Genomic DNA, 13,049 nt, shown 5'->3' with positions numbered 1-13,049 from the left:
TGGCAGCACTGTGGAGTAGGCTAGGTCTACCACAGCAGCCCGCCATGGCTTTCCCACCTGTCAGTCAGACGTAGCTTAGCTTAGGTTCTCCTAGCCACAGTGGGCAGTGATTTGTTACCAGCGTGTACGAGTGGCTGCTGCATTTTCTACCCCTTCCCACGTGATGCCGGCCTGTTGTAGATCTTCTCAGAACGTGCTCCTTCAGGTCTTCGTTGGCCTTCCTCTTTTCCTTTTCCAGCCCGGGTTAATCCATCTCATTGCAATCTGTGAATGCCGGTGGTGTGGTAGGCGCAGAATATGGCCTGCCAGCCAGCGTCTGCATTCTGTCACTGTGTCTTGCAGCCTCCGTAAGTTGGCTCTTTGTAAGATTTTGTTCATTTGCAATATAGTCGCTGAAGGTGACATTAAGTATTTTTCAAGGGCAACGCTGGCGGAAAACATTTAGCTTCTGTGCTATTCAAGTTGTGCTTTTTCATGTTTCACTGGCGTAAATCACAGTAAGTAGGACTATGGCTTTATAAAGGCGGATTTTTGTGTCAATGCTGTTGATGGACATATCGAGTGCATTCGCTGGAATACTGCCACCTCCTTGCCTATTCTGCTATTAACTTCTTTTTTATGTCCCCTGTTGTGCCCTGTCATTGGGGCAGTGGTTTGGAAAATCACCTACTGCAACACCTACTGGGGCACCAGCACAACTATAGACCAGCAACCTAATTGTTCTTCTAGGTCTCACATACCTACACATTCAGACATCTGAGCTCTGACAAGTTAATCCTGCAGTTTCTTAAATAAATGTTTCCTTATTTCCTTTTGTTTATTAAGCTTTTAATGAGCTTAAATTGCTGCTTCCTGTATGTAGTGGTAAAGTTGTGTAATTGTGTTTTGTTCTATGTACTATTTGTTTCCTTCCTGAGATACTGTATATAATAATAATAATAATAATAATAATAATAAAAAACTTTATTTTATATAGCGCCTTTAAAGGTGGCTTCTCGAAGCACTTTACAGGATGACAATAACAATAAATAAGAAGAAAACAACAATATATGATTTTAAAGAATGAAATTCTATTTTGGCGTGTCTAATTCTTGGTCCTGAAAAGAGCTCTCTTCAAGAGATTGAATTCCTTTAATTTGTCTGTGTGTGACACTTCTTTAAGTTCAGGTATTAAGCTGGTTGCCCTTCCTTAAACAAATTAAAGAGCAGGAATATCCTTTTTGTATCCACAATATTCAGAGCTCATATCCTTACATTGCATAATTTGTTATTTAAATTTTATATTTTTCATTATACTGTATATCCTAATGTATGTTGCCTTATTTTACTGCTTCCCGCATTGTCTGAACACATTGATGAACTTATATAAACCCATACAGGTCACAGCCTCCACTAATCAGACACAAGCCCCTGCTTCTTCCCACAGACGCTGACGCACATCCTAATTATCCAACCACGTCCCTAGTCCTACACCACACCTTCTGACCACCCACTACTTAAGGGCTCCTCACCTGCACCTCCTCGCTCAGTATTAAGTTAGTTCCTATAGAGCTCACCACCCTTATAAACCCCCTTGTCTGAGAGAACTATTGTCTTCTGGGTTCTAGACCTACGCATCCTCCTGACCACGACTTTTTTGCAAAGCGACTCAGCTAAGTACACCTGGCATCCGCTCTCCATATAATTTCTTTGCTTAATATCTTTAGCTAATGTCAAGGATGTTGGAAGTGACAAGCCGCAGAATGGCAGGAGAGCGGAAAAAGACCCATATGCGTAGCGGTGGAACGGGGGATTAGCCGGGGCTCAGCAGTTCAGGAGTCTAATAGAAACCAAAGCCCTCAGGCAGCGGACGTGGGGTGACCTGGTGCTAGGCGGGTCTCAGGACATCCAAACATCAATGCTGAGCGAAGGGGAATGAGTGACCCGGAAATAATAGCCCCAGAGAGAGAGACACCGGAAGGACAGCAAAGCACAGAAAACTAGGGACAGGACAGAGAGTGACAGCTAAGTACCGCATAGGGTCCAATCCCCTTGCTGAACCTCCCGGTGCGTTACAATACACTGTTTTCAGAAAAAGCTCAAGATCAGAGTCACCAATTTTGAAGCTATGGTGATCACTTTTATTTAATCTTGATTTATCAAATGTCATTTATCAGGAGTATACCCTGTGCTTGATTCTGACTAAATATTCTTGGTCTCCTGGTGCGTCTAAAATACTTGATACTGCTCAAATATTTATGTCACTTACAATTTTGTTTGGCGGATGCTCATATCCAAAGGTCACATTAGGTCAAAAACAATTAATTGTATGTAATTGTTTTCCTTTCTTCTTTTTGCTGTTGCTTCTCTTCAGAAAACATGATAATCTACCAAGTCACAGTCATAGACTACAATAAAGAGTTTACTTTAGCACATCAAGAGTGTGAAAACAAAATGACCAAAAAGGCACATTAGTGATTTTTAAATGCTTTATTGGGTAGTTTTGAATGTTTTATCACTATCATTTACGGACAAAACTTTAGAAGATCAAAGAGAGGACCAATGAGAGGAGTACTGGGTCACAAGTCAAGTAAAACACAAAGCAAGTTGATCAACTGATCAATTTCTGCTCATATTTTCTTCCATGGGAATAGTGGAGCTCTGAAAAAATAAAATAAAAATCAACATGAACGCACGAGAACCACTGAACCTAATGGGAAATCACAGTTTACTAATTATATTGTGCATATCCTTGATGGACGTTTAAAATATTTGTTTCTCCATTGCTATTTCTTTACATATCACATGTGCTGGACTTAGAAATAAAAGTCTTAAAAGTAACTCTTACTTGCAAAGTTTTATTTTAATACAAGCTTTAGCTTCTCCATCCTCAGTTTGAAGTTCATCAACAAGTTTGTTAAGATTTTTGTTGACAATACCCCTGCAGGGACCTGCAAGCACAGAAAGTTTTCCACATGCTTCCTTGACACATTTAGCAATAGCTTCCTGCAGAATAAAACATAAAACTGTTATTATTATTATTAAATAATAAGCTTCAATAAGCTTGATTTCGTGACAACCTGAGGAAGCTGTATGATAAATTCAACATTTACAGATCTGTATCTTGCTGAGCTCCTAGTGTAATGGGCGTATTTGTGCCCAGTACTGCAGTACTGTACTGTACTGTAAAGGAAACACTGCTTTGATATACTGTATTCTCTCTCACTTGTAAACTATTCTAAATGCGTTTAGGTCTATTTACAGTAAGTGACCTTCAGCTGTGTTTTTAGAGCAGTGACTCTTAGCATGCCTGCATCTTCTGAATTATTATAAATACACAGGTTCGTTCCAAAAACCCATCATGACCATCAGGTATGGTCAAAACTGCATCATCGAAAGCAAGTAAAATAAGTCTATGGTTTATTATTTTTAGTCTTTGGTAAGATGAAGACAACAGACTGGTTGCTTTTTATCACTGTGTTTTTTAATTGAGAGTAGAACACTGTTTAAAAAAACTGCTAATTGATGTCATACCATACTGGCACCTCGTGCTCTATCAGTGAGTTACAGTAGATCAGAAACACTACATTGTTTACCTTGGCATCATTAGATGAGAGCTTTTTCTTCACCATCTTCACAATTTTCTTGCAAATTGTACACTTTAAAAATTCCTGCTGGGACTCATTCTGTTCCTGTACCAGAGATTGAGATTGTTACCTCCAGGATTGATTTTCAACTCACGTACAAAGTTTTAACTTTGAACAGGTCATTTCAATATCTTAAAAAGAAATTCTGATTAGAATACTACCGCATCTTAATAACCAACCAAGGCTCTAGACATTTTCAACATGTTTTGAAGGGCAATTGTGCACTCTCTGTATCATCTCAATTTCAGCTTTCTAAAAGCATTTGGAATATTATGGACTTTTAAATGCATCAAGTAATGACGAGAGGAGACTATTCAGCCCATCTTGTTCACTTGGTTTTTTAGTTGCTAACCAAATCAAAACATTCATCCACTCTTTTGTAAAAGAGCCCAGAGATCAGGCTGTTAGTTGTGTGACTGGTTCAGATACCCATAACTCACTTGAATTTTGTGACCTTTCTTAATTGGATATGAGCTTGTCCTCAAACATTGCTTACCTTCATATAGCCTTCTGCAAAGTCCTTATCATGGACTTAACTGTAGAACTGTAGAAAAAACAAGAGATACCAATGATTAATGTTGAATAGATTAATGCTATTCTGATAATTGTAATTCCAAATTTTGTTATATTTCCATTTAATAAAATTTAATAAACAGACTGCTAGACATTTGGTGTAACAGGGGGATCTCAGTTTTTCTCAAAGCAGACCTACATTGTTCAAGTGCATAAACTAAACAATTAATTCAGATGCTTAGAATCTCAGTTCCTTCCATATGGTTTCCCAGACTGCAGTGGAAAAGATATCCCAGTAAAGTCCCCTTTTATAACTCTACAGCAGTAGCCCCTGGTACCAAGAGGAAAATGCAATAAAGAAGAATTCAATCTATAATGAGACTTGTTACACATTTCAGCCTCTGGGTAGGAAAATTCAACACAATAAAGTAGATTTCACAATAAACAACAATAAAACACTGATGATCATTGTTTATTAATAACATGCCATTTAAAATAATCATGTTAAATAAAAATAGTATTTATTGTGTTAAACATTACATAAAAATGATCACAGCATAACTAGGGAGCAATTGGTCATGACTGTATATGTACAGTATGTATATTGTGATACAAAATATCTTGTCTTATAAGAAGAGTGAAAACCGAGAATTAGTGACACATGAAACCTCACCTGAAAAAAGCAAAAAGCAGGCAGATGAGAATAATTGGAGACATTTTCATATTTTCTGATATCAGAGAATCTTCAGATGCTTCAGGTCTCTGCTGACCATCAATTTATACTGCTTGGGCCCACCCTAATCAAGCCTACGAGAATGAAATTATAGAAGATTTGGTCAACAATAGGAAAACCACTCAAAGGCAACATATATCATGGGCACTACTGTTGCCCAAGTCTTCAGAATGGGCAACAAATTGATGTTCATGTTCCTCATTCTCAGGAATGGTTTAAAGAGGAACTCTGTTTTATCAGATGTGTTCATTTGTGAAATTATACATTTCTACATGGAAAGCACTTTAACATTCCCTAGGATAAAGAGTGCTGTGTAAATACAATTGATATTTATTAAGGGAATATTAATCAATTATCACTAACGTCAAACAATGTTACAGCTCAGATGCACATTTGAGGGCAAAGTCACTGCCTTTAACACTGATAAAAGCGAATAACTGGACCTGTAACAACACTGTCTTTTTGAATGCCTGTGCTCTATAATTCCATCCTATTAGTTAATTTCTTGCACAGAAAGAGAGAACCATTCGCGTATGAATGCGATAACTGTAACAACAGTGCCAACACTTTACTCATTGGAAATCTCTAATCTGTTTTGTTCCAAGATTAATTTTCTCTAAACAACGTTTGGTAAAAATTAAAACAAAGAAGGGCGACATGGTGAAATGTAATTAGAGATGTTGTCTCATGAATCTTGTATCCTGTGGTCTGATTTTAGAAGTGCTGAACTCTGCGACAAAGCTTTGCTAGAAAAATAACCACAAAAGCACAATGTGATCTGATACAACAGACATGTTCAGAAAACAATCAAACTTATCATTAAGAGAACAAACAAATTGAGTAAGAGAGAGATGTACATGTTTTCTTAAAATTTACAGAGCACTTTTTAACCTGAAGGATTACAGTGTTTTCTACAAATGGGAGGGTTCCCACTACATTCACTTTTGTAGTGCAGCCCCCATGTGGCTGATATTCAGCAGCCATTATGCACTAGCAGCTCCACTGAAGAAATTAAGAAGAGAAGTGAGCAATTGTTTCACCAACTGAAATAAACAGGATTATTTCTTAGAATTCTGTAAGATTACATTAATTCTATAGCTTTGGTGGTCAAAACATATAGGATAACAACACTTAGAAGAGGGCGACGAGGTTTAATTAATGTCTTTAATGATGAAGTAGTCAGGATCTCGATTTAACATCTCATCTGAAGAATATTTTTTTTCTTTGGGAGCTCCAGTTTCCTCCCACAGTGCAAAGACATACTGGTAGGGTAACTGGCTTCTGGGAAACTGGCCCTGGTGTGAGTGTGTCCGTGTCTGTGTGTGCTCTGAGATCTACTGGTGTCCATTCCTAGGTGTGCCTGTTGCTCTTCCATGACCCTGTATTTGGTAAAGTGGTGAGAAAATGTAGATATACTGTAGATATACTCCAGACCTCTGTGCATTATAACATGTCTGGCTTCCCTGTGAGCCTGAATTGAAAGAAGCGGTTAGAAAATGGATGAACAGACGGATTTTCACTATATATCCTAACATATTGTTGCCTAATTTTACTGATTTTTTACCTTGTCTGGATGAATACTTACAGTTCGTACCTACCAAGCAACCTCAAGATGTCACCCATCTTTTATTTATCACGAATATTCTTGACACTCATTTCTTGTTGTATTGCTTTTGCTACTTTAATTCTGTTGCTCCTATTTTTGTGTCATTTACAAATGCATCAAGGCTTTAGATAAAGCCTTTATCCAAGGGTGACAATGAGTAAACTACATCATATGGCATCTTTGTTTTATCCTATTTTTTGTTGTTTCTGTTACACTTGCTGTATCAAGATATAGACTGCCTTTCTATTTTTATTTAAAGGAATTACAATTTTTTATGAGCACATCATGAGAGTTACTGTAAATGCAATGACACAGTAGGCACAATAGTGATTTTTCTAATACTTTATTGAGTCGTATCATTGGGACCAAATGTCAGAGTACAGGACAAGGGACTAGTGAGAGAAGAACTGGCCACAGGCTCATCAAGAATGGCATCAATTGTCGTCTTGTGCATCCATTTCTGCTCACATTTCCTTCCAGGGAAATGGTACTGCACTATAAAAGGCAAAAGTAAGATTAACACAAATACAAACCAGGAGCAGAGGAGTTAAAGGTGAAACCACAATTGACTAATCATATTGTTCATATCCATGAAAAACTGTGAAATGTCTCTTTCAATGTGATTCTTCCAATAGTAGTTTAGAAAGATGTTGCTTAAGCTCCTTGCTGTTTGTTGGGATATCAACTGTGCTGCTTCAAAGCTAACATTTTGAAAGTAACTCTTACCTGCAAAGCTTAATGTGAACACAAGCATTCTTTGGTCCATCATCAGTCATAAGTTCATGCACCAGTTTTTCAAGATATTTTTTTACAATACCCTTGCAGACTGATTTTAATGGACGCATTTTTTCACACACATCATGGAGACTTTTAATAATATCATCCTGCAAATAAGAATCAAGAAATCAGCAACACTCTGCAGAAGAGTTAATGTCATGACAGCCAATGCAAGCAGTATTACAAATTTATAATCAATGCTTTCTCAGAGGCACTGTAACATGTGTAATGTGTAACACATTAAGTACACTAAATTGAAGACTAATGAATAGGGCATATTTGTGCTAAATAAAACCTCAAAGGCAGTAACCACAGTGTAATGATTACACAGACAGGGGCAGGCCATGGAGAATATACAGAATAAGAGTCCATACAGCATAGAACATGATGGCTGGATTTTCACAGTCTCCAGGACACACTTCTTTGAAATTTGTGCTCTCACACTAGTATTCTACTGATGATTTTCTTATGTATTTAATAATATTTGTCAATCAGTGAGGAATGCTGAGGCGCCAAATATATTTTAGCTTAATGTAGTGAATGCAGATGATCTCTGTGTAGTCAGTGGTTTTCAACTTTGTACAGTGCAAAGACCAGTTATGGAACTTAACTAGAATTTCCAAACTAGTGTAATATAAAGTTAAAGGTGACACTATATTGTAGGAGGTACTGTCTTTTTGGATGAGACATTTAAGCAATGCACTAACTACTTAATCAGTAACATTCCTATGGAATGGGTCATAAGAATAGCATCCTAGCTAGTTCTATACAGGTTTGGACAAGGTTGCCTCCTAAATGCCCACAGCTATCCACCCCTGACCCTAAAATGGAAGTTAAGGTCAATGGCCTCCTGGAATGGATGTACTCTTTAATATTTTGAATTATAATGGAAAGCATAAACAGTTCAGACTTGGTTAGTATCTTGAATTAAAGAGAACACCCTTGAGATCCTTTCTGAACCTTCATATTTTGAACATGTCTTACTCAGTATACATACTAGAAATAAATATAAAAAACAAAACAGGAAAAAATAATGGACACATTTTATTGTCCTTCTTCAAAAGCCAATATCTCAAGTTGTGGAACACCTAGGATGAAAATTACCAGGTCTTCTCTAATGTGTCTTTTAACTTGTATACAAATTTGAGTTATTCAACAAACATTGGCATAAATAAAGGCTGGTCCTGGAATGATTTTGTCCTTCCTAGAGATGTGAAATAAATAATATATAATGTTTTCATTGGGTTTTCCACCACTGTGCGCTGGCTCTGTGTCCAAGGATCTGCGCCTGTGGCTGTTAGGTTACTTGTTCAAATGCTGCAGCTGGCAGAGGAATCCTACTCTGTTGGGCCCCTGAGCAAGGCCCTTAACTACATCTGTTCCAGGGGTGATGTATAAGTGGCTGACCCTGCGCTCTGACCCCAAGCTTCTCTCCCTGTCTGTGTCTCTCATGGAGAGCAAGTCAGGGCATTTGAAAGGACAAATTCCTAATACAAGGAATTGTATATGGCCAATAAAGTGATCTTATCTTCTATTGTATGGACTTCTGCTTGTACTAGAGAGCCCACATATAAAGTTTATAGAGAAAAAGAGTGTTTTTTGGCACATTTTGAACGCTTCTGATGTGTATTTACAGTATGACAGATTGACAAGAGGCTATGTGATCTTTCATTTCTTGATAGAATAACAATTATATAGAAAAGACAGGCAATGCAAGGACAACTAAGAACTCTCTCTTTGCTAAAACCCTTCTTAAGATGTCTCTAAATGGTCAGAATTTGATGAATGACAGCTGTAACTTCCTATAACATCATCTTTTTCAGTAGCCCAGTCAGTTTGAAAACATATGGGGTCCTTCAGCAACCATTTCCTTTTGTTTACTGTATTTTCCATGTGGAAAGTTTTACTCTATATAAGTAACTTTTTCAAAGATAATGGATTTTATGTAGTTTGATGATTTTTTTCTTCGGAACTTCTCTAAATCGAAACGCTAGATATACCTTCAAAAACTATTTGTTTTATGCTTTTGTATCTGGATATGAAACACTGCTAAAAAGATTAGGTTTTCCTTTTTGTTGTGATATACAGTATGGTTCGTAGTGTTGTTTTTTTACCTTGCTGGTCATACTATTTATAATACCCCCGTTGTGCAGTTTCTGTCTGAGGTTGAAATTATGCTATTGATTTCTTTGTTTATTACAAAATAGTTTCTCTGTTGTAAAAAAAATATGGTTGTGTTAAGAGGAAAATATAGATCACTTGCATTTGTGATATTTTGAGAAAGGATTAAAAAATGTTGTTTTCAGTAATGAAAAGTGTAGTATTAGAAGTGAAATGACACTTGTAGTCAGATGGGCCTACGGATAAGGTTAAATTACATTTGTTGAGTACTCCTCGATCTCCTGTTCAGTGGGTATGCTGATATACAATGGTTACCATGCCTCACTCAGATGGATGCTACACTTCAATGGTGGGTGAATAGGGTTCACTCTATATACATAAACTTTGTATAAACTATACACATTATACATTGAGAACCTTTAGTATACAAAATGCTATACAGATGGAAGGAATTATTTAGACTGATTATTCATATACATGTTTACACTTATTATCAAATCTGCTTTAATCACGGCATGTAAAATAAATCCATTTTTAGTCTCTTGGTTAGCTGGCTTTCAGAGAATGTCATCACTTCATTTTAGATTGTATTTTTGAACATTCTTTGAACACCTTTCAACTGGTATTACCCATCTTGCCTTGGTTTACCTTGGTAGCATCCTCTGGGAGACTTTTTTTCACTATCTTCATAATGGCCTGGCAGGCTTTACAGCGAAATTTCAGTCCCTGCTGGGAGTCTCCATGCTCCTGTATGAGAGAGATTCAGATTCTTATTATCTGGATTTATAACTCATCTACAGAATGCAACATCTCTTTTTTGTGAACCATCCATGTATTGTGTATAGCCACGTCACGTGAAGGGCTGTGGCAAGAAAAACCTCATCTGGCTGACACAGGGCCCAAGGTGGGACTCATACACAGGAAATACTGTGGCCAGCATTGGTTGAAAGGAAACTGGAGCAGCCAAGAAAACTCAAATGAACTGAAAATTCTGAGGCAGGACTAGCTGGTGTGCCACCATACCAATGCTTTTGCAAAACAATTTATCTTAGCAAAACAAACAATCCCCCTCCTCCACACCATCAGTACACCCCCTTAAGCTACTGCCACAGGACAATTAAAATAATGAGATGTCCAAACAACTTTACTTCCCGGAGTGGAAATGTCAGTAAAAGAAGGAAGAAGAGCCCGGCAGCTTGCGCTGACTGTTCAAGTCATGAATTATGTGAAGACCTTCCTCAATAAAAATGTCACCCAGAATGTGAATCCCTTTATTTCTTCAAAATGAAGAACAGAATTTTTTCTCTAAAATGTTATTATAAAAAATAGAAGAATGGAAATGGTAGTTCTTCTGAGATTTTGTGGCTCTTTCTGTCAAATGTCAGGTTGTAAGTAAATATATATTGATATGACAAAAGTGGAAAGTACAAGTACCTAATATAATTCAGATATTGAATTTCATATACAGAGACCAGACTGTCTTTTGCCTCACTCTACATAGAGGTATAAACAAGTCACATTTATAAATGTAAAGGTACAGCAATTCTGCCCAGCATTTTACTTGAACTGCCCTAACTTGGCAGGAGGTCTCAGTAGTTTCCTTGCTCAAATATAAATACAGTGGAACCCTCTGATTCTGGCTCAAGGTTCAATGGCACTGAAAAAGTTAAATATGGATATCCAAATGTATGAAGTCGATCAGTGATGGGTGAAAATTAAAGGTAAAATTGTTATGCAAATGCATAAAGTAATTGTAAAATCATACATGTCATGCCAGTAAATACACTGTAATAGTTCTGACCTCAGGTTTATTGCTATAAACATATACAAATGTTAGTTCTATACCCTTCAAGAATTGCTCATGGAATGAAAAGCCAATACACATAGTGTTAATGCACATATAAACCAGCCTTGACACCAGCCCTGTATTTCTGTCCCTCTGCGTTATACTGTAGAAGGAATTTGCACTGTTAAGTTCCTGGATCTCTTTTCTCTGATCTGTCTTCTCTTGTTTCAGTTTTGCTAAACACCTTTCAGAAGCATGTGGTAACTCGAAATCTGAAATTGCTCAGAGGGTACTGGCCAATGTGTTCTTCATTAAACATTGTTTACCTCCAGAAAAGCATCTGCAATGTCTTCTTCGTCAAAATGACCAGAGTCAGCCAGGGCTGTGGAAAGAGGTAAACTATACAACTTGATTCTGAAGAATGAATAGTGCAAAGAAGAAATACTTTTTTTCAAAGAAGTGAGAATATCACTTTTGTAAAAGTGACTGAATAATATATTTCAGTCTCTCACAAATCTCTCTCATTTTTAACTAATTCCATAACAGTAATGTTATTTTTGTCAAATGGTGACTGAAATTGTACACATTCCTAAACAACATAATAATCCTTCATTTAATTACTACACTTTTAACTATGCATCTTAATATTCTGATGATTTTTATATTTTTCACAAAAGTTCTAGAGGAGGAAAATAATGTGTCATCATAGACACTTAGACTTTTTCATAGATGATTTCTTTAAGATATAGGGTATATCTGCACAGTAGGATTTCACCTATGTTTCATTTTCATAAACAAAGAGGATAATTTTGATCCCCAAATCCTCCCACAGCATATACCCCTACCAAAAGATGTGGAATAATCTGCTATAGCAGGCCATGGTAACAAAACTACATTTTCCTAATTGTAATACACACAAAAAAACACACAAATGAAACATTTGTATTTGAAAATGAGGAACAAAACAATAACAATAAGAATGATAATGGTGATGGCAATTGTTTAATTAATAACAGTGTAACTGAATGTAAACAATAAAACTAAGAAAATACATTAGTATTATTTGGATTTTAAGTTTTTATACATATATATATAATAAATAATATTTGTCCTGAGGGGTCCAGAAGAGAAGATTAGGCAATGAGCAAAGAACAAGTGAAAACTTACTCGAGGAAGCAAGAAGCAGGCAGATGAGAATGATGCGAGTCATTTTGACACCTTCTGGTAGTGGGTGCTCTTCAGATGCATCAGCTCTCTGCTGATCACCAATTTATAGTATTTGGGACCACCCTAGTCAGGGAATCTAAGCCTATGTGGTTCTTCAGTTTGTCATTTACAGGAAACCTCTCTACAGCTACATGTGTAGCCTCATGTTGCTTATTGTAGTTTGTCCACCTGTGGTGAATTAAAGCAGAATGTTTTGTTCCTTTTGCTGTATATTGTTTTTGAGTGTTGTACAATTTTCCATGCAGTCACAGAATTTCAAAGCACAGATACACCTCTGAGGGTATAGTCATTGTCTGGCTGCAAGACTGAATTTGTTAACTATTTGTTAATTTGATTAATTATTTTCAGTATTGTAGGTAAGTACTAGAGAATAATTATACTTATATTTATATGATTTACATTAAAATCAAGGCTATAGGACATAGTAAGATTATATTGTTAAGAATATACAGTAATTAAACAGAAGACATAAATATTGTCCCACCGAAGGAAAAAGAAAATAGCAGGAGCCCAAAATCGGATTAGAATTGAGAAGATTGTAGATGTATCAGAATTAAATAATGCAGGACATTTTGGAGAGAAGTTATTCCTTGCCATGTTCAGGATTGTTCTGGCAGTGCAAACCGGTTAGAGAGAAAATTAAGCTGGTAATGAGGTTGC

At 36.7% G+C, this 13,049-nt stretch overlaps 1 protein-coding gene across 1 annotated transcript; it reads right to left on the bottom strand.

Moving 5' to 3' along the window:
- Window positions 1–6,809: 6,809 nt before the first annotated feature.
- nkl.4 (NK-lysin tandem duplicate 4) lies at window positions 6,810–12,473 on the bottom strand. Its single transcript, XM_088601365.1, has 5 exons — window positions 12,330–12,473; window positions 11,489–11,544; window positions 10,025–10,123; window positions 7,205–7,362; window positions 6,810–6,973 (listed from the first exon to the last, which is right to left on the bottom strand). The coding sequence occupies exons 1-5, from the start codon at window positions 12,370–12,372 to the stop codon at window positions 6,943–6,945; spliced, it is 387 nt and encodes a 128-aa protein (XP_088457491.1). The 5' UTR covers window positions 12,373–12,473; the 3' UTR covers window positions 6,810–6,942.
- Window positions 12,474–13,049: the final 576 nt, after the last annotated feature.

Source organism: Lepisosteus platostomus, chromosome 12, assembly GCF_059453375.1.
Source record: "Lepisosteus platostomus isolate fLepPlt1 chromosome 12, fLepPlt1.hap1, whole genome shotgun sequence".
Lineage (NCBI taxonomy): Eukaryota > Metazoa > Chordata > Actinopteri > Semionotiformes > Lepisosteidae > Lepisosteus > Lepisosteus platostomus.
The sequence above is the reverse complement of the archived record's forward strand: the minus strand, read 5'-3'. Positions and strand labels throughout refer to the sequence as shown.